At 53.5% G+C, this 20,673-nt stretch overlaps 2 protein-coding genes across 7 annotated transcripts in view; one reads left to right on the plus strand and one right to left on the minus strand.

The window, feature by feature from the left end:
* Positions 1–7,405, plus strand: part of ABCC1 (ATP binding cassette subfamily C member 1) — a 139,120-nt gene extending 131,715 nt beyond the window's left edge. For 3 of the 4 annotated variants that reach the window (XM_027043173.2, XM_027043174.2, XM_053213330.1), the window contains exons 27-31: positions 944–1,090; positions 2,921–3,079; positions 3,728–3,894; positions 4,967–5,161; positions 5,693–7,405. In XM_027043173.2, coding sequence (XP_026898974.2) covers positions 944–1,090; positions 2,921–3,079; positions 3,728–3,894; positions 4,967–5,161; positions 5,693–5,801 — 777 coding nt within the window. In that variant the 3' untranslated portion in view covers positions 5,802–7,405. Of the gene's footprint in view, positions 1–943; positions 1,091–2,920; positions 3,080–3,727; positions 3,895–4,966; positions 5,162–5,692 lie in introns of those variants that run through there. The other variant, XM_053213331.1, reaches the window with a different exon arrangement.
* A 5,771-nt stretch (positions 7,406–13,176) lies between these two features.
* ABCC6 (ATP binding cassette subfamily C member 6) overlaps positions 13,177–20,673 on the minus strand; it is a 53,000-nt gene continuing 45,503 nt past the window's right edge. The window contains exons 26-31 of one of the 3 annotated variants that reach the window (XM_027043172.2): positions 20,197–20,298; positions 19,250–19,396; positions 17,050–17,208; positions 16,804–16,970; positions 13,726–13,920; positions 13,177–13,408 (exon numbers count right to left, since the gene is read on the minus strand). In XM_027043172.2, coding sequence (XP_026898973.2) covers positions 13,300–13,408; positions 13,726–13,920; positions 16,804–16,970; positions 17,050–17,208; positions 19,250–19,396; positions 20,197–20,298 — 879 coding nt within the window. In that variant the 3' untranslated portion in view covers positions 13,177–13,299. Of the gene's footprint in view, positions 13,409–13,725; positions 13,921–16,803; positions 16,971–17,049; positions 17,298–19,249; positions 19,397–20,196; positions 20,299–20,673 lie in introns of those variants that run through there. The other 2 variants (XM_053213332.1, XM_053213333.1) reach the window with 2 other exon arrangements.

A 20,673-nucleotide genomic window follows, 5' to 3' on the forward strand; every position in this document is an offset into this window, starting at 1 on the left:
TCTGTGTTCTTACAGCGTATCCCCTGCATTATACATAAATTTGTAAAAGGGGACTGTGCTTGTTGTAAATGAAAATTAATATAACAAGCTTATGGGGGAGAAAGGATGAAAGTTCTCTCTTGCTGTCCCCTCCATTCCTCAGCTCCCGCAAAGGTAGCCTCCAGCCTGGCCCGGAGCACATCCAGTTGTAGAGCTCAGGAAATGCTGAACTGAACTTAAGAAGCTTTTCAGAAATAGGGGCTGTGTGACTCTGGGCAAGTTACTCACCCTCTCTGTGTTTCAGTTTCCTCATGTGTAAACTGGGGGTAATGAAAGGACCCCTCTCATGGGATTGTAGTGAGGATGAAGTGAGGTCATGGGACCGTGATCTTTCTCATTAGCCGTTGCTGCATAGTTGGTATCCAGATGTAGAAGGCATTCAGACTGACACCTCTGCCCTTGTGTCTGACCAGAGAAGACCACTCACTTATTGGTACAGTCCACAAATATTCGTGGAGTCCCTACTGTGTGCCTGGAGTATGACAGCAAGCAGGGAAAGAACCTGTCCTGACAGAGATGTTCCAGGGGGCGTGGGTGACAGAATAAGCGAATTAATGCACACCTGCGGTGCTAGGAGGTGCCCGGTGGTCTGGAGGAGAACGAAGCAGGGGAGGGGACGGAGGCCACAGAGGCAGGGGGTGGTCTGAATTGGCGGAAGATGTGCAGCATGCCAGGGAGCGCACGAGAGGGTAGTTTGGGAAAGAGCATTCCAGACAGGGGCACCTGCAGGTGCAAAGGCCCAGCAGCGAGGTACGCAGGTGTGTTTGAGAGGTAGTGCAGCCCCGTGGGGAGCCGAGTGAGCAAGAGGGAGGGAGATGAGGTCAGGGGACCTGCAGGTCACCTACAGCCTTGGGTCACATGGGACTGAAGATCCCTTACCGCCACCCCCCACCCCCGATCACAGGCTCCCTGGCAAATCCCCGAGACGGCTCCGCCCAGCACCTGGCCTCAGGTTGGCCGAGTAGAATTCCGAGACTACGGCCTACGTTACCGGGAAAACCTGGACTTGGTTCTCAAGCACATTAACGTCACCATCCATGGAGGGGAGAAGGTGGGTGTACCTTGTTTCCCCCATCCGTTCACAGTGGGGCAGGCGAAACCAGGTGCCTCATTCCCCCAGTTTATCACGGCCCTGGACCGTGGGGGTGGGGCTTGTGGAGGTAAAAGCTGCTCAGTGTCCCAGGTGTGTTGCATACTGTTGACCGGGCACCAAATGAGGCCCACCTGTGTGTTTGGGGGGGGGGGAGAAATCTGAGTATGTTGAAAATTATGAAAAATCTGGTGTGCCTTCTGTAAAGGTCCACTTCCTGCTTTTCTTGAAAGATCAGAACATGAAAAAAAAGGGGGGGGGGGCGCGCCTGGGTGGCTCAGTCGGCTAAGCGTCCGACTTCGGCTCAGGTCATGATCTCACGGTCCATGAGTTCAAACCCCGCGTCGGGCTCTGTGCTGACAGCTCAGAGCCTGGAGCCCGTTTCAGATTCTGTGTCTCCCTCTCTCTGTCCCTCCTCCGTTCATGCTCTGTCTCTCTCTGTCTCAAAAAAAATAAATAAACATTTAAAAAAAAAAAAAGATCAGAACATGTAGCAACACTGGGCTTACACTCCCTGCCTGGCTTTTTCTAGACCAGACAAGAGCTTCTCAGCTCACCCTGTCCCTCCCTGTCTCACTTGTGTGCCTAGCTGTCCCCTGCAGGCATTCAGGTTTGCCAGCTCTACAATAGGAAGATGCTGTCATCACTAGTAGGGGTGGCTCAATGAACATGTGAGGGTGTCAGAAGTTTGGAATGTACCCCTGGTCCCAGGCTGCTCCTGTAAGACGTCCTTGCCCTGAGACCTTTAGACCCTCCTCAGGAATCAGACTTAAGGGTCTTCCTGGTCACCTGCCATGGGACAGTGTTTCCTTCATCTCTAAACATGTGTGTTTGTTAAGCCGTTCCTGCTGCGAGGCTCAGAACGTTTTATTCCCGTGAGATAATTTCTCTAAGAACAAGGGGAAGAATAGTGGGTGGTGTTCTCACTGAGGCTTTATGGTTTGTGTTGTATCATGAGACTCTCCTCTGTGACATTTTTGTTAGAGGTTGGAGGAAGCCTGCCTTTCAAGAGCCCAGATGAGAAGGCAAGAGTTGTAACTGGGTGTCAGGAATGTCCATCATTGGCCACTGAACAGGGAGACCGGTCCTATCCATAACCTCTTTTTTGCTCATGCAGCTGGGGTCGAGGGGAGAAGGTGTGGTGTGCAGGGGGATCTGCTTGAATCTTTGAGATATTTCAGCAGCTCGGGATGGGAAACTCACCATCAAAGGACTGAAAAACAGTAGGGGGAAAATACCTGATTACCAGTATTTTCGAGAGTTGAAAACAAATGGGGCTTTATGGAAAACCCCTTCTGCCTGAGCCCTCTTTGGGAGATCTGTGCTCACTTATCAAAAGAAGTGATTATAATTTTAACTTATAAAAAGAGCTGACAAAGAGAAGGAAGTCCCCTTTTTTATTTATTTTGACAGAGCATGAGCTGGGGAGGGGCAGAGAGGTAGGGGGTCAGACATCCAAAGTAGGCAGTGCACTGACAGCAGAGAGCTCGATGCAGGGCTCAGACTCATGATCTGCAAGATCATAACCTGAGCCAAAGTCAGATGCTTAATCGACTGAGCCACCCAGGCACCCCGAGACAGAAGTCCTTCTACACCCTTGGCCAAAACAGCCCCTGAAGGAATGTCCCTGGGAAGCTACTGATGGGGAGGGCTGTGGTAGACACTGGGTCGACCAGGTGACTGAACTGCTCTAGGGTGGATACCTGAAATGCGGGCCCCCTGGGGGAGGGCAAGAGGTAACCCCCAGATACCAGCCTTCCTGCCTTACCCTGGGCCCTTCCTGCCCCACAGGTTGGCATCGTGGGGCGGACAGGAGCGGGGAAGTCATCCCTGACCCTGGGCTTGTTTCGGATCAACGAGTCTGCCGAGGGAGAGATCATTATCGACGACATCAACATAGCCAAGATTGGCCTACATGATCTGCGCTTCAGGATCACCATTATCCCACAGGTGGGGTCTGGTGTGCCGAGGGCGTCAGTGGGGCACCCTGAAAGCTTACGTAGGTGTATTTTCAGGACAAATGTAAATGTGTTCCTATTTTGTTATTTTCATCGAAACCATACTGTTTCTTTGCCGCTGAATCTCCTCTTAGCCTGCGAATAACAGTGGCAATTAACTGGATATCATTTCTTCACTCCCGCTGGCTCCAGTCGGGACGAGAATAAGTCTCTCAAGAGCCAGGAGAGGAAAATGGATTTTCTAGATTGATTTCTGTAGGTGGTGATTCCCTAATGTGTTTACTTGCCATGTTATTTTCTCTAAGATTTTTTCTAAGACTGTACTTTGTAGGCGGGGAACAGGGAGGAATCCATGGCACTTGATGATCAGGGATTACCCAGGCTGCTTCTCTCTTCTGGAATGTTCCAGTACCTTTGCATATTGAAGCCTCTGGAAAATCTTCCAACAAGAAATCTATTTTATTTCACTTAACCCAAGGTTTTCCAAACTGTTTTCCCCCCATTATTAACGTCTCCAGAAAGGGTGATTCCAAGGAGCCCCGGGACCCTATCAGATGTTTTCACACCCCACCCTTCTGCCTCATCCCTACCCAACATGACGTGAGCCTCACATGCCATCTGCCGTTTTCTCCCCGAACAGGACCCTGTTTTGTTTTCGGGTTCCCTGCGCATGAACCTGGACCCGTTCAGCCAGTACTCTGATGAAGAAGTCTGGACGTCCCTGGAGCTGGCTCACCTCAAGGACTTTGTGTCAGCCCTTCCCGATAAGCTGAACCACGAGTGTGCAGAAGGCGGGGAGAACCTGAGGTAGGCAGGCATGTGAGGCCCTGACCGGGTCTCCTCGGCTCCGCCTTGGTCCTTATGCATATGTGTCCGACCTGGGTTTGAGTCCCGGCTCTGCCACAGACAAGCCAATTTCTCTTAACCTCTTGGAGCCTCAGTTTCAGTATCTGTGAAATGGGTTTCAGTCCAGACTGACTTTTCACCATGGACTATAACCGGGATGGCTAATACGGTTCCTTCCTTCCACCACATTCATTCAATTGAGAGTGACTGTCGCTTGTTAAACTGTTGAAAAGCTTCTCTGTCAGTCGGTTAATAGCACCTTTCTGAGCCCTCTGAGTCACCACTCACTGCCCCAGCTGCGTTGGCCCTTGTCCCAGGATCCACCCATGACCCAGCAACCAAAGTATTCATGTCTGGCACAACAGCAAACCAGAGTCCTGCTCCAGTGTTGTTAGTCAGTGGCTGGCTCAGTTGCCCATCTCTGTGGCCGCCAACCCCCAAGCCTCAGATGTGTTGAGCAGTGGCAGTGACTGTTCAGACACCTGGGGTGATCGGCCAGGCGGCTCTGCTGTTTGTGGCTCACTCCTCTGGCTGGGGGTCCGCGGGGGCAATTAGGGTCTGCTCCACATGTCCTTCCTCCTTCAGCAGACCAGCCCAAGCACGTTGTCATGGTGACGGCAGAGGTGCAAGAGTGCACAAACCCTGGTGTGCATTCCCGGTGCAAGCCTCTGCTGGCCTTATGTTTGCCAGCATGCCCTTGACCAAAGCAAGACACGTGGTTGAGTCCAGAGTCAACGGGGAGGGTCCTACAGAAGGCACGCATGTGGGGCCATCTTGTGATGTCACATCGCCCGTGTTGCCCTCGTCACATATTTTGGATATCCCCTCCGAGTCCTGTGTTGAAAATGATCCTGAGCCCGCTTCTAGGTCAGCAGCAAGAATGTCCTGGCATCACTAACGTCTGCCGTGGGCGCAGGAGCGGGGAGTGGCAGTGCTTTCCTGGTGTCTCTTCTCTCTTCTCCCAGCTCAGGCCTGGGCTCAGGGTCAGGGGTGGTTGTGACACTCTGTCTCCTGCTCTTTGTCTCCGCTCAAGCGTTGGGCAGCGTCAGCTTGTGTGCCTGGCCCGGGCTCTGCTGAGGAAGACAAAGATCCTGGTCTTGGATGAGGCCACCGCGGCCGTGGACCTCGAAACCGATGACCTCATTCAGTCTACCATCCGGACGCAGTTTGACGACTGCACTGTCCTGACCATTGCTCACCGGCTCAACACCATCATGGACTACACAAGGTGATGCTGCTGGCATAGAAGGCCTGTCAGCCTTGGGATTTACCCGTTTGTACAGCATCATCCCGTGTCTAATCACAGCCCTCTCTTTACGCTGGGTGTTTCTGGCATCACTCCATTATTGATTCAATCAACACACGTGTGTGAAGTCCCTGCCACATTCTTGGTCCTGTTCTAGGCACTGGGGACTCCGCAAGGAGGTATCAGAGAAGGAGCCTGCCTGAGGGACCTGATAGGTTAGTTGGGGGCTGTGTATAGGATATAGACAGCAAACACAGCAACGAACAAAAGCTGATTGCTCCGGGAAGGAAATGTAAGAAGTGACAGCCGGTAATGAGCGTAAGCATTACAGGACTTAGACAGTGACAAGAGGAGGGATTGAGGATGGGCAGCCAGTTGGAAGGCTACTGCACCAGTCCTAACACGAGGCATTAGGGCCCTGACCCAAAGCAGGGAGTTGGTCATGTGGCTCTTGGGGGCCCAGGGTGCCAACTGTTTCCCTGTCCCTCATGTCTGTGTCCCCTCCTCTTGCAGGGTAATCGTCCTAGACAAAGGAGAAATCCGGGAGTGTGGCCACCCCTTGGACCTCCTGCAGGAGAGAGGTCTTTTCTACAGCATGGCCAAAGATGCTGGCCTGGTGTGAGCCCCAGAGCTGGTGCATCTGGTTGGAATTACAGGGCTGACAGGGCAGCATCCAGGGATGAGGTGCTGTTCTGGGGAACCCAAGCCTCCTGTCTACTGAAACCAAAAAGAAAAAAGAAAAAAAAAAAAAATGAAAACACACACAAAGCAACCCGTCCGGCCCCCAACCTGGAACTGACCATGAAGCACCAGGAGAGACCCAGAGATGCAGCCCCCCCCAAACACTCCCACCGTCACCTCCATTGCCCCTACAAGATGTATATATGTTCTCACGCCCCTGGGAGTGCACACTTGTGCTCTTGGTGCTTTGTTAGGAGGTTTGGTGGCCAGACAGCCGGAGAAATGGGTTTCGTAAAATATGCTAGTGACCAAATCCAGCCAACTGCCTCAGATCTCTCCAGCCAAAGTCTGTGGATTCCGTCTTTGAGAAGCTCGCCGGCCCCCGACAGCTGCCCGTGGCGCCTCTGACGTCCTTCCTTGTCTGGCTCCTCCCAGAATGCTTTGTTTCCTCGGGGCTGCAGGTGGGAGGTGAGGGGCCTGGGAAGATCATTCTCACCCTCGGGCAGTACCTTGAGGGCCAGGGACTCTCCTGTCACCAACCGTCTGGTCTTCCAGGCGCTCAGACGCTAGGTACTGATGTCCCAGCCCCACTTCACTGGTACATGTGTCACACATGGGGCCAGCCTCCATGTCCATGGACTTCTCACTGACGGGACTCAGCAGGACTTGTGGGCTGTCTGGGCCCGGAGATCATCTCAGTGCTGACTCCCCAGCCTGGCTGCTCAGCTCCTTGTCCGCTCCAGTCTTCTCCCTGCTCTCCTTCCTCCCTCTTCCTACCCATTGCTAGAATGGCTCTACTTCTGTAGTCCCTGAGAGAGAAGATCTGCCAATGGTTATGAAGCGGTCAAGGTCAAGGGAGCACCAGGTACCTCCTAAGTACAACGCGTTGGTACCTAAATGAGCCCTGTTGATCCCCCTCCGCGCCTCCGGGTATTTAGATTTCTTTTCTCGCCCTTGGCATCTGGTTAGCTTGAAGGTGGCAGTGTGGAGAACTCGACATTTCATTACTGAGTCTCTTCCAGGATGAGAAAAGGACCCATTCACCAACATCAGTGACTGCTGCTTTTTCTTTCTTCTTTTTTTTTTTTTTTTCCTTCAAATGCTGCTCTAAGGAGAAAAACCGTCTCAAGACTTTAATTTCTTGGGAGGAAGGGTTAGCCAAGGAGCAGCATTCCCAGGGAATGGCCACGTCGGCCGGCTTCTGACAGCTGGTCCACGTGTTCCTGGAGGAGAACGGAGAAGCAGAGTCCTTCGAGGCCCGTCCTGTTCAGAGCTCTCAGGGAGCACGGTGAGACCCCAAAGCAGAGGAAGGTCACTGCTACTCCCAGATTCATACTTGCTATGAACTACGTTGCTGACTTCAAACCCAGAGAAGCATCTTTCTTTTAGGTGGAAATACATATTTATTTTTTTTGTAAGTTATACCATTCTTTCACACTAGATAAACCAAGTTTTTCTTGGGGATCTTTTTCTAACGACTTACACTGGAAACGTGAACATTTGCAAATAATTTGCAGTAAAAAAAATATTTTGTTTCTTACTGAACAGTTGTCCTGTGTTCTTGGGGCGTTAACAGAGGCTTCAGCCCTGTCCTTCAGGAGTCAGGCCTGGGTACCCTCTCGTCTGCTGCTCTTCTTTCTCTTTGGCACACCTGTCGTCTCCAGCGGGAGCTCTCGTCTGGAAATGGGACCTTAGAGGTTAAGCAGGTGCAGTTTAGCGGGGAGTCAGCATGGCACAGTGGACAGAGGCTGGGTTTGAATCCCACCCTTAGATTCACTGGCCGTGTGACCCTGTGTGAGCCACTTGGTCTCTGTGCCTCGGCAGCCTCATCTGTAAGATGGGGCTGATCGTACCTGCCTCCTGGGATTGTGGAGACAAGCAGCAGTGTGTCTGATATGCACAACCCTGGTCAGGTTCTAAGACACAAGGAGGGTGAAAGTCCCATGTGGCCAAAATGACCCTAGAAAATCCCTTTGCATCAGGACAGGACAGGCTGTCCTGCAGTTAGCAAATTAGCCCTAAACTCTTAGGAAATGAACAAAAGGGTTTGTTTCTCACTCCTGTGTCTTGATGAGCATCGGGTGCCTCTCTAGGGTCCCTGCCTTCCATGCAGCAGCTTAGTGATCCAGGCCCTTCTGGGCTTATGACATCACCTCTCGAGGCTGGCTTCCAGAGACCACAGCAGGGGAGGGGAAAGTGCGGGTGATGGACACCCATTTTTCAGTGTCCCAAACCAGAAGCCACACAAGTCAGCTCCACTCAGCCCGTTGGCCGGAATCAGTCCTACGGCCCCAACCACACTGCAAAAGAGGCTGGGAAGTGCAGGGGCGCGTAAGGGAGAGCAGTACCTCTCCCTGCAGTCACTCGCATGTTTTCTGGGGTTTGGATAGTGCATGAGTGAGGCTGGCATGTTCGGTTTCTGAGTTTGAATTGGACGAGTTTCGATGGTGAAGAATTCCCTGTAGTTGGGGAGCAGGCCATTTCTGCTGCACCCTAAAACCGCGCACCAAGTAAATGTGCAGAGGGAGCTTCCCAACCCTGCCGGTCTTCCCTCCGACATTGCTGTCCCTGGACTGACACCTTTGCCTCGCACGTCGTTGCGTTTAGGGACTGAAGCCTGAGTGTTCAGTACAGGGCTCCCGTCAGGGTGTTACCATTGGAAGGAGGTATTTATACGTGCCGGGTCGGGGCAGGGGTGGGGGGGTGTCGGTCTGAGAAGGGAGGTGTGCTCCTGTCTCCTGTCTCTGTGGAGCCTGACCCTGAATCACTAAAACCCCAAGCCGGGTCTGTTAAACAGGTATCTGAGCGTGTGCCTATGGGTGTGCTTTGTGAGACAACTGGGACTCCAGAGGGTCCCAGGCCTGAGTCAGAGCTCCTTCTGCTTTACGAAGAGAAGGCCGCAAGCCGCATTAACCCTGAAGAAGGTGGAAGCCAGAAGCGCCAGGGTTGGGGCAGGGGCGCCTGCTCGTCCAGGTATGGTCCGGGTGAGCGCTTTCCTAACGAGGGAGACGGCACCTGCCGTGTGCCAGGCCCTGGGCTCAGTGCGGAGCATTGCTCACACGGGAAGGGACCCCTGGGCCAGAGGGGAGCGGGCAGTGGACATGGTGCCTCCTGGTGTTGAGCTCTTGTCCGCCATTCATTCTCACACCCCCATGCGGGTCCTGCAGCTCATTCCAGAAAAACACTCCCAATCAGACCGCTTCTCTTCCCTCCCATTCCTGCCACGCTGGTCTCTCTCTCGTGTTCCTGTGACAGTCACCACCTCAGTGGTTTCCCTGCTTTTGCCCTGGCCGCCCCCTCCCTGCAGTAAGTCTGTAAAAAAATCACATCACAACCCTCCTGTGGTCCCCATCTCGGCACCCAGACACCCCACGTAATCTGCCTTCCCATGACCTCTGCCCGCAGCTCCCTTCTGGCCACCTCACTGGCCTCTCCAGCCACAAGTCACACTCTGCTGGTGTTCCAGGGTGCAGGATGCAGGCCCAAGGATGCAAGACCAAGAGGGTCTTGCCTCTTGCTGGTCCCTCCCCTGGTGGTGGTACAGTGGCTGCTCTGTGAGAGCAGGGGGTTGATCTGTTTATTCCTTGATGAATGGCCCACCACGGGCATGTAGCATGTATCCAAGTGACTGGGTTCTCTGATCCAGGACAAGCCTTCTGTGCCGGGCCCTGAGCCAAGTGCGAAGTCATCGGGGACTCAAGAACTTGCCTTTCGGCACCTGTGGTTTCTTCCTTGGTACAGCCGGGATCATTATGTCCACCAGGCCAGGTGGGTGTGGGGATGGAAAAAGATCCAGGTAAAGCACCCAGCACCACAGCTGGCCCTCAGGACACCATCCTACATGATGATGTAGGATTCATTGCTTTGTCCATCCGCCCGTCCATCCATCCGTCCGTCCATCCATCCATCCATCCAGTCACGCAGTTGTCACTGAGCACTCTTGTTTGCTGCACACCATGCCAGGTGCTGGGAGACACAGTGAAGACACATGAACAAATCCCTTGCCTCGAGAAGGAAAGGGGGGCCCTGGGGCACCTGGGGGGCTCAGTTGGTTCAGCATCCTACTCTTGATCTCAGCTCAGGTCATGATCTCACAGCTCATGAGTTCGAGCCCTGAGTTGGGCTCTGTGCTGACTGCGTGGAGTCTGCTTGGAGTTCTCTCTCCCTCTCTGCCCCTGCCCCACTTGTGCGCTCGCTCTCTCTCTTTCTCTCTCTCTCAAAATAAATAAACCAAGAGAAAAAAAAAAAAAGGAAAGGAGCCCTTTCCTTCGCTTCTGGTGGGATACCAGAGTGGAATTCAACTAGCAGCGAGCTGGTGTTTTAGAGCTAATGAAGTGTGCGAGAGGCAGTGTGGTACAGTGGATAGGACATGAGCTCTGGAGCCCGGCCACCTGGGTTCGGATCCCTCCTTATGCTATCTCCTTATGCTATTCCTCCTTATGCTATCTGTAAAAGGGGCCTCCTCAAAGCATCCTAGTAAGGGAATAATGATGGGACCTTCCTCCTCCCGTTGTAAGGATTCCCTAGAAGGCTGTGGCAGGCATTGGGGCAGGGCTTGGTAAGCATTTGCAGTGACAGGAGGGGACACAGGTGAAGGTAAGGGACCTACTGAGACCGGCACTGACCACAGAAGGTCTGTACATGGCTTTTCCTGCATCTGTGTCCCCACCCCCCATCCCCCCCCCCCCCCGAGCCTGTGGCAGGGGGACGGATGGCCTGGGTGGCCCCTGCAGGCCAGTCTCCAGGAAGCCGTGGTGTGGGCCCAACAACAGCCTCATTAGCACTGGCTCCCCGGGAGCACGCTCCGCCTGCTGGCCAACCACCTCCCTCCATGAAAGAAGCCTTCGAATGACCCCCAGTGGGTTTGCCAAACACACAGCGGCTGCCTCTTTGGCCTGCGGTCGCTCTGCCCGGACATCAGGGGGCTCCGTTCCAAGTAGAGAAATGGAAAGTGCTGTGTCTGGTCCCTTCCTCTGCTTCAAAGTTGGGCAGACGCCCCCCACGCCACGTCCTGGGCTGTGGTGGTAAATAGACCCAGGAGCAGAGCCCCACTCGGCCACTTACAAGCTGGGCGACATTGGCAGGTCATGTGAACTCACTGAGCCTCAGTTTCCTCGTTTATAAAACAGAGCTGGGAGGTGCTAGTGATGGTGGGGCCGGCCCCTTGTAGGCATGACCAGGGGCAGGCGAGGGACGCAGACCTCCCACTCTGCTTGCAAGGCGACAGCAGGAGCTTCTGGCCGCCCCTTGGCAGAGGGAGGTAGGCACTGCCATTAGATGGAGCTTTGGTTTACTCTGGGCTGAAAACCCTATGTTGAATGGACCAGCTGAAAGTCCCCGTGACCAGGCTGGGACAGGGCGGGCTCCGGGTCCCAGCAAGCAGGTGGGTGTCCACAGGCCCCTCTTGATATACCAGCACAGCCATTGTCCACGTCTCAGCGGATTAACCACGGGTCGGGTAGGCCCAGTGCCTCTCACCGGGTGATTGATCCCCTGGGGGACAGTGGCAGCATCTAGAGACATTTTTGCACAACTGGAGGTGACAGTGCTATTGGCCTCTAGTAAAGAGGCCAGGGCTGCTGCTGAACGTCCCTCCCAACCCAGAATTATCAGCCCACCTGTCAACAGTGATGCAGTTAAAGGGCACCTGGCACCTGACTCTTAATTTCGGCTCAGGTCATGATCTCAGGGTCATGGGATGGAGAGCCACATTGGACTCCACGCTGAGCCTGCACCTCGCTTAAGATTCTCTCTCCCCCTCTGCCCCTCCCCAGCACTCTCTCTCTCTCTCTCTCTCAAAATAAACATTTTTTAAAGAGTGATGTGGTTAAAAAGATCCTGGTGTGTAAAGCCTTTACCCCCTGGAGGACCCACGGAGGTCCTCAGATAGAACAGGATTGCTGACTATAGCGAACATCGATCGGGCGTGCATTTGGTGCCCAGCTCACCTCTGCAGCCATGCCATGAGGTCACTAAAGAACCGTGGGGCTGGCCTCAAGTTCTGGTCCAGGGACTTGATTCCTTTCTCAGGCTGCCCTTCACAGCTATATGCCTGTGTGGCCTCAGGCTGGCCTATTTTAGACTCTTGTCCCCCTTGCCTGGTGCCTGAAGCCAGTTTTAGGAGCCCTGTATCCGATTTCCGAGTGCCGTGGGAAACCGGCCCGAGCAGCACAGCGCGTGGTGACTCCCCCTCACGAAAGCGAGCCCTGAACCATCCCTATCCAGGCCTCTGGCTGCTCTGGACGTCCCAACCACCATTGGGACTCCCCTGGGGAGCTGGAATTTGGTCTTCAACAAACGGAGGAAGTGTGCGGTGAGGAGATTCTCTCAGTGGGAGTCTGGGGGTGCTGGCTCCGTGAACCCTATTTATGGAGTTGAAAGTGTGCACGTGCTCATTCCCGGGACGGTCTGCTCTTGGTGTGGGCTGTGTGGCTGGTGCGACAGTTCAGATAAGACACTCCTAGGGGCTCATCTCCGAGGGTAGGGGGGCACCAAGAGGTGTGGAATACTCCGGAAGCTTTGAAAATACGTCCCAAGGGGCGCCTGAGTGGCTCAGCCGGTTAAGCGTCTGACTCTTGGTTTTGGCTCAGATCACGATCTTGTGGTTCATGAGTTTGAGCCCCGCGTCGGGCTCTGCGCTGGCAGTGTGGGGCCTGCTTGGGATTCTCTCTCTCTCCCTCTCCTGTCCCTCCCCTGCTCGTGCTCTCTCTCTCAAGATAAATAAAAATAGGTACCAAAATGGAGAACGCGTCAGCAGTTGTGGGCGGAGGGAGGTGGGTATGGTTACGAAAGCAAGCAGAGGGGTTCCTGTGGTAATGGAAACGTTCAGCATCCCGTCTGGTGGAGGTGGGTGCAGGAGCCTCTGTAGAAATGCGCGTGTGCACACACACATACACACACACATCCACGTAAAAGCGGGAAATCTGAACAAGATCGGCCGATTGTACCACTATCAACATCCTGGTTATGATATTATACTATCGTTTTTCAAGATGTTACTAGTGGGGGAAACAGAGTAAAGCTACGCAGGAACTTTCTGGATTCTTGTCATGGCTTGTCACTCGACAACCATCTCAGAATTAAGGGGGTGGTTTGTAAAAGGCACACACACACCACGGTCCCGGCCCCCCAGCCCCAGAGATGCTGATTTCTTTGGTCTGCGGTGGAGCTCAGACATGTGCAGGTTTCTAAGGTCCTCAGGTGAGGCCAACGGGCAGGCAGCACAGGGAGCCCGTCCAGGGTGGATGCGGCGGGATGAGCCCTCATCACGCCAACCTGGCTGTTGCTGTGTCCTCCTGGGTTTGTGATGATCGGCCGTTTTCCTCCCAGAGATCAGAGGGCTCTAGATCCAATACTGAGGTGCCACTGATGACCCCTGGGTCACCTGTACCTCCAAGGCACAGCAGTCTCTCCGGGTTGGCGAGGCGAGGGCAGAGGGCTCAGACTAGGCCTGACTCCTGTGCCAGCCTGTGAAACAGGCCCTTCTGGGCCAGCAGCTGGACCGGGCTGCCACTCTCTGCCACCTGCCCCTTGTCCATGACCAGCACCCTGCAGGAGAGAGGGCAATGGGGAGCCCTTACCGGCCCAATCCGCCCGAGCGCTTGCACCAGTGAAAGCCCAGCATGTCTGCTCTGGCAAAGTCCGGCCTTCCCTGAGGTTTCCTGACCCTGACAGCTAGGTTGGAAACGTCTTCCGGGCACGTGTTCTTGGGCTCACCTCCTCCCTGCTGGGCATCAGTTTTGCCACCTGTACAGTGCGCACGTGATAACCCATTCCAGCGCCCGTGCGGCTCTAAACCCTGATGCCTTCCTCTACGCCCGTGGGGGCGGAGCGGGGAGAGGGCCTACTCGGGGAGGGGTGCTTACCTGGCGCAGTCCATCACAGAGCGCAGGCGGTGGGCAATGACCAGCACTGTGCACTGGGCAAACGAGCTCCTGAGGGCGGCCTGCATCTGGAACTCCGTCCCCGGGTCCACGGCGGCTGTGGCCTCGTCCAGGATGAGGATCTGGGTTTTCCGGAGAAGGGCACGTGCCAGACACAGGAGCTGCTTCTGGCCCACACTGGGAAGGAGTAGGACGGTCAGGCCCGATGTTTCTCTACCTGCATCTCAGGACTTGCAGGGCCTGCCCACGAACGGATCCCCCGACAGCTGCAGAAGTTAGTGGGGCAGGTACACACACTCCTTCACGAGGGTCCCCAGTCCACAGAGCCGGCAGGAATCCCCTTCCCGCCATTTTTTGAGCAGGGAGACTCCAGGCAAGACATTCAAACCCCCGTGCCTCAGTTCCTCTCCCCCAGTGAAATGGCTATTTCCACTTCTACTCAGTGTTCTTTATCTTGTGCCAGACATAACCTACGTGCCTCTGCATGTCTTGACTCATGTCTCACGGTGACCACAAAGGTAGTTACTGTGCCAATGAGTCTTGTGACTTGTCAGGGTGCAGGGACAAAATAAGCCCGATAAAAGTGCTTAGCAGTGTGCTTGTCACAGAGTAAGGCCCCAGCACACAGCACACAGTTGCAACTGAAGGTCACACAGTCCGTGACACTCCTACCCTGGAGACCCAAGGCCGTCTGGGGCGGTCTTCCTTCTCATGGTGAAGCCTTCCAGCAGCGTCTCTGGGGAACCAGGACCCGCTATGGCCACGCCCCTGGCGAGCTGGGCGACCCCGGGGCAACTTTCAAGCCTCATAAGCCAATCCTGCAGAAGGGGATTCGTGAGGGGGCCTCTCTGAGGTTTACAGGGAAACATTATTTTTCCCTCCATCCAGGCACTGTGTCTGCAACTTAACACGTATAAGTCAATCCTCGAACAGGAAGGAGATACTCACTATAGTTCTCTTTTCACTCACTTCTCTCTTGGGCAGAGAAGATGAACTTGCCCAAGGTCCTAGGGCTGGTAACTGGGGGAGGCTGGATTTGACGCGTGTCTAAACTCTCAGCCACCAAGCGACACTGCTTCTCTAGTGAGCAGAAGCTCTGATGAGGCTGCCACCCACAGCCTCTTACCCTCACACCTCTGGGGGCAGATGGGGTTTTAGGATCCAGAACGTCTTTGTTTTCAAAAAGGCACGCAAGCATCCATCCGTGAAGGAATGGGCAAGAAAAATGTGGTCCGTCCCTACGATGGAATAGTATTCAGCCTTAAAAAGGAAGGGAATTCTGGCACATGCTGCAATACTGATGAGCCTTGAGGACATTATGCTGAGTGAAACGAGCCAGTCACAAAAGGCGAATACTGTAATACTGCCCTTAAATGAGGTACCCAGAGTAGTCAAAGTCACAGAAACAGGAAGCAGAATGGGGTTGCTGGAGGTTGTGGGCAGGGGAAAATAGAATTTTTTAAAGGCTTATTTTCCTTTTGAGAGAGAGAGAGAGAGAGAGTGTGTGTGTGTGTGTGTGTGAGCAGGGAAAGGGCAGAGAGAGAAAGGGACAGAGAGATCCCAAGCAGACTCTGAGCTGACAGCAGCAAGTCTGACATGGGGCTTGAACTCATGAACTGGGACATCATGACCTGAGCTGAAGTTGGACACTCGACCAACTGAGCCACCCAGTTGCTCCTAGAATTGTTTTTTCATGGGTACAGAGTTTCAGTTTTGCAAGATGGAAAAGTTCTGGAAATGGGTCGCATAATTATGTGAAGGTATTTAACACTACGAATTGTACATTAAAAAATGGTTGGCCATTTATAACTACGTCAATGGAACCAGAGGGTATTATGCTAAGCGAAATTAGTCAGAGAAAGACAAATATCATGTGACTTCACTCATGAGGAATTTAAGATACAAAACAGATGAACATAAGGGAAGGGAAGCAAAAATAAGATAAAAACAGGGAAGGGGACAAAACATAAGAGACTCTTAAAAATGGAGAACAAACAGAGGGTTACTGGAGGGGTGGGGGGATTGGGCTAAATGGGTAGGGAGCATTAAGGAATCTGCTGAAATCATTGTTGCACTATATGCTAACTAACTTGGATGAAAGTAAAAAAAAAAAAGTAGACCCTATTTTCCAGTATGTATGAATAAAGATGAATGTATTCTAGTAAAGAAAAAAAAAATGGTTGGGGCACCTGGGTGGCTCAGTCGGTTAAGCATCCGACTTTGGCTCAGGTCACTATCTCGCAGTTCATAAGCTCGAGCCCTGGGTCGGGCTCTGTACTGACAGCTCAGAGCCTGGAGCCTGCTTTGGAGTCTGTGTCTCTCTCTCTCTCTACCCCTCCCCCACTCACGCTCTGTCTCTCTCAAAAATAAATAAACATTAAAAAAATTTTTTTGATGCTAAATTTTATGTTAGGTGTATTTTACCACAACTAAAATTTCTTTTTTTTTCTTTTTGAGAGATAGCCAGAGCACGAGTGGGGGAGAGGGGCGGGGGGAAGGAGGGGGGGGGCGAAAGAGAGAATCTTAAGCAGGATCCACACTCAACACGGAGCGTGGTACAGGCCTCAGTCCCATGACCCTGGGATCATGACTTGAGCTGAAACCAAGAGTCAGACGCTCAACCAACTGAGCCACCCAGGCGCCCCTAAAATTTCTTCAGAAAGAAACGTATACCATATGTTACTTAGAACCCACAGGGAGAGTGGAATTCGTGCCCACATCAAAGACGATACTTTCGTAGCAAAAGAAATGCTGAGAGGGATAAATAGACTATAAGTAGCCTTGTGTCAGTAAGGGTTGGGTTTTGTCACCCAAATAAATTGAGGAACCGAATTGAGGAAGACAAAAGTGGATATTCAGAGACTGTGTTGGAGTTCAGAATTGCTGATAAGGGACGGGATTCATCCTGTGAGTACTAACAGAATGAAGCTGGTAGTCCCGTGGGGGAGGCAGACTTCCAGGGCATGTTACCCTGGGGACAGGGCAGTGCGGGGAGCCCCAGCCACACTCGCCTCTCCACGCAGCTCCTCCCAGGCCCTGGTCGTGGTGGGGCAAGCCTACCTCAGGTTGCACCCTTGGTCAGCACACTCATACTGCAGCTGGCCAGGCAGGCTGGCCACCAGGGCTCTGAGCTGCACCGTGTCCAAGGCCTCCCAGATGGCTTGGTCCGGGTGCTCCTGCAGCATGTCCAGATTCATCCGAAGCGAGCCAGGGAACAGGGTGGGGTCCTGGCCGGAAGGGGCACTGGGTCAGAGCCGGGCCCAGCCACGCCTCCCACCTCTGCCCACCCTGTGCCCCGGGCCTCACCTGGGGGATGATGGTGATCCTGGACCGCAGCGTGTGCAGCCCTACATGGGTGATGGGGACCCCGTCGATCCAAATCCCACCCTCGGCCGCCTCCAGGAGCCGCAGGAGGCCCCCGGCCAGGGAGGACTTCCCGGCCCCTGTCCTGCCAACGACGCCCACCTGCCAGGGGATGGGAGGGCAAGGCTCGTTCTGACCACGTCTGCCCAGAAGCCCGGAGGGTCCCTGGGCATCTCTGCGAGGTATTTCCCCTGCATCCAAGATACATCCATCTATCCATTATCCTTTGAGTATTTGTCCATCTGTCCACCTTTCCATATGTCCACCCATTCCATCCAGCCTTCTTTCTGTACATAGTTCTCTATCTTCTCCCCTTTGTGACTCATCTCTCCCATCTTTCTGTCCACTCACCCACACTTCCTGCTATACCCCCACCCTCCCGTTTTTCCATCCTTCCATCCATCTGCCCATCATTGTTCCTGCCCCCATCCGTCCTCAGCATTTACTGCTGCATTCTTTTTTTTTTTTTTTTAACGTTTATTTATTTTTGGGACAGAGAGAGACAGAGCATGAACGGGGGAGGGGCAGAGAGAGAGGGAGACACAGAATCGGAAACAGGCTCCAGGCTCTGAGCCATCAGCCCAGAGCCTGATGCGGGGCTCAAACTCCCGGACCGCGAGATCGTGACCTGGCTGAAGTCGGACGCTTAACCGATTGCGCCACCCAGGCGCCCCAACTGCTGCATTCTTAATGTCCAACACTCGCTGAAGGCTCAACACTATATGTTTAAGAAGTGAATGAAATATGGGCCATCTGGGTGGCTCAGTCAGTTAAGTGTCCAACTTTGGCTCAGGTCGTGATCTCACGGTTTGTGAGTTCAAGCCCCACTCCGGGCTTGCTGCTGCCAGCGCAGAGCCTGCTTTAGACCCTGTAGCCCCCTCTCTCTCTGCCCTTCTTCCACGTTCAATCTCTCTCCTCTCAAAAATAAACATTAAAAAAAAAACAGTAAGTGAATTGTGTTACCCACTGTATGACAGGCAACTCTTCTAGGCATGAGGAATAGAGAAATTAAGGAATCCTTGCTCTACAGGGCTCACTGTCTGGTCTTGGAAATAATGCAACTGAGCAAACTTAATTTGAATACACTTGATGAAAAAGCCCCCTCTATAATCAGACTCTGGATGTGAAGCCGCCTGGGATAGAAGTCAACAGGGTAATCAGAGCAGGCTTCATGGTGGAGGTGATACTTGAGTGGAACCTTGAAGGATAAGCAGGAGTTTGGGTAGGGGAAGATGCCAGGTAAACCCCCTGAGGGCAGCACCAGGTGCCCACCTGGCCCCGTGAGGCAGTACTCCCCAAGTGTTGGCTGAGCCCTTGCAGGGCAATGAATGAAGAGCTGGGCAGAGTCTTGAATGCCAAGCTCAAGAGTTGGGCTTTACTGTAAGGGAAGCTGGGAGCAGGGGGAAGGTCTCAAGCAGGGGAATGTCATGCCCAAATAAAGATCACGGAAAACAGACTGGAGGTGACTAAATGGGAGGCTGGGGGCTCAACTGGGGGCCTGGAGCAGTCTAGGAGGAGGCAGGAAGGAAATACAAGTGGGAAATGTTTCCTAAGCATCTGTAAAATGGGACAATACTAGCACTTCTTCGTAGGGTCGTTGTCAGAGTAAAAGTGCACCTGATAATTGCTAAAACCCCGGGCAAACGCTTCTGCAGCTCTTGCTACGTGCCAGGCACCGTTCCCAGCAGTTTACATGTGTTAAGTCACCGAAACTTCACAAGAGCTCTGTGAGATTGACATTGTTATTTCCATTTTACAGATGGAAAAACTGAGGTCAAGACATGAAGTGACCTGCCCAGGGTCAGCCATGGCAAAGCCAGGAACTGAGCCCATGCAGACTGGATCGCGTATGCGGAACATCCAGCACTCTGCCACAGCACTCACGTCGGAGGCAAAGAGAAAGAAGGCGGTCGGAGAGACGCCTCCTTACCCAGGACACCAAGGTGGGTGGGTGGTGGCATTCGCCAAGATGGCGGCAGGCCTGGGGGAGATGATCCTTTCAGTTAGGGCGTGGTGGGTCTTCAGAGTGGAGGGCCTGAAGTCGGGTGTGGAGGAAGCATTTGGTGCTCAGGGCCTAGACCCTGGGCACTGCCCACCCTGAGCCTGGCTTCCAGGAGGAGGAAGACGGGCCAGAGCTGCTCACCTTCTCTCCGGCTTCGATCTTGAAGGACACACCCCGAACGGCCAGTGGGAGCTCAGGTCTGTATCTCAGCCCAAAGTCCCGGAACTCGATCTGCCCCCCGTGAGGCCAGGGGGACCGGTCTGCACAGGTGGGTAGCCTCCAGGGCGCCTGGGACGGGAGAGGGGCACAGGGTCAGAGGAGCCGCTCTCTCTTTGAGCTTCAGTTTCCTCTTCTGTAAAATGGGCATATTTACTGCTATCTTACAGAGTCGTTGGGGGCATTGGAACATAGCAGAGCTATAAACAGGTGACCTCTGAGATTATAAAAATAATGATGGTATTGGCTACTCTATCTTTATTATTATTATTAGCCACTATTAATTGTCAAATAAGATTCTGTCTTCCTCTAGAAGGGGTAGAATAATATTCTCCCCTTTGTCTTTGTGAGGAGGGCAAGATTGTGCACGAGGGGGTCGTTAGCTGCTGTGTGCTCTTCCTGTGACCTTGAATAGGTCCTCGATCCCCTCGAGGTGAAAGGGGGCCCATCAGAGCCGTGGGCGTGTAGGGCCTATCTACGGTGTGCCTGACACTAAGTGCTTTCTCGTGGGATCTCACCTGACCCCCCAGTACACCCTCACTGTTACCTTGCCATGTCACTCTTCCATTATTGTCATCTTGCTGTGATGTGCCTAGAACGTTGCTGTGATGTGTCTGTGATGTGGCCGTCATGTTGCTGTTCTACTGCTACTGCACTGCTGTTACCTATGGTCCCCTGTCACTCAGAAGAATGACCTGCTTTGCCCAAGTGAAGAAGCAAAGGACCCAGGATTTCTCCTGGCTCCAGACCCCACGCTCTTAACCATTACTGTCGCCCTGGCTGCAACCCCAGCCCTCAGTGGCAGGGGCTCTAAAGCCCATAGCAGGCATAGACCTGGGTCCACACCCCCATCCCTATCTTCCACCCATCACCTCCTTGGGCGTCTGGACATAGTCCTTCATCCGCTCTACCGACACGATGCTGCTCTCCAGGTCTGTCCAGCTGCGAACAGCCCAATGCAGTGTCTGGGTCACCTGGAGGGGGAAGACATCGCAGGCTTGCATCAGCCCCCCTGAGGCAGGGGCAGGAGGCAGAAGTGGGGACAGGTAAGGGGATGGGCTTTCACTGTCATCACCAGGACCTTCCTTCAGTAGAACTGGAGTATGCAGAGTAGAAAGATGTCCAACCCATCTTGATACAGGTGGGACGAGAGGACCAGAGAGGGTGTATGACTCTCGCAAGGACACCCAGCAGGGCTCAGGCCCACTGACTTCCATTCTGAGAGTGACTCTTCCCTGATTTCCCATCATTTTGCCTCAATGTAAAATGAGGATGATAATAGTATCCCCGATGGGGTTGTGGGCAGAATTAAATGGGTTAATAGTTATAAAGCTGTTACAACAATTCAC

This window comes from Acinonyx jubatus, chromosome E3 (genome assembly GCF_027475565.1).
Source record: "Acinonyx jubatus isolate Ajub_Pintada_27869175 chromosome E3, VMU_Ajub_asm_v1.0, whole genome shotgun sequence".
NCBI classification, from domain to species: Eukaryota; Metazoa; Chordata; class Mammalia; order Carnivora; family Felidae; genus Acinonyx; species Acinonyx jubatus.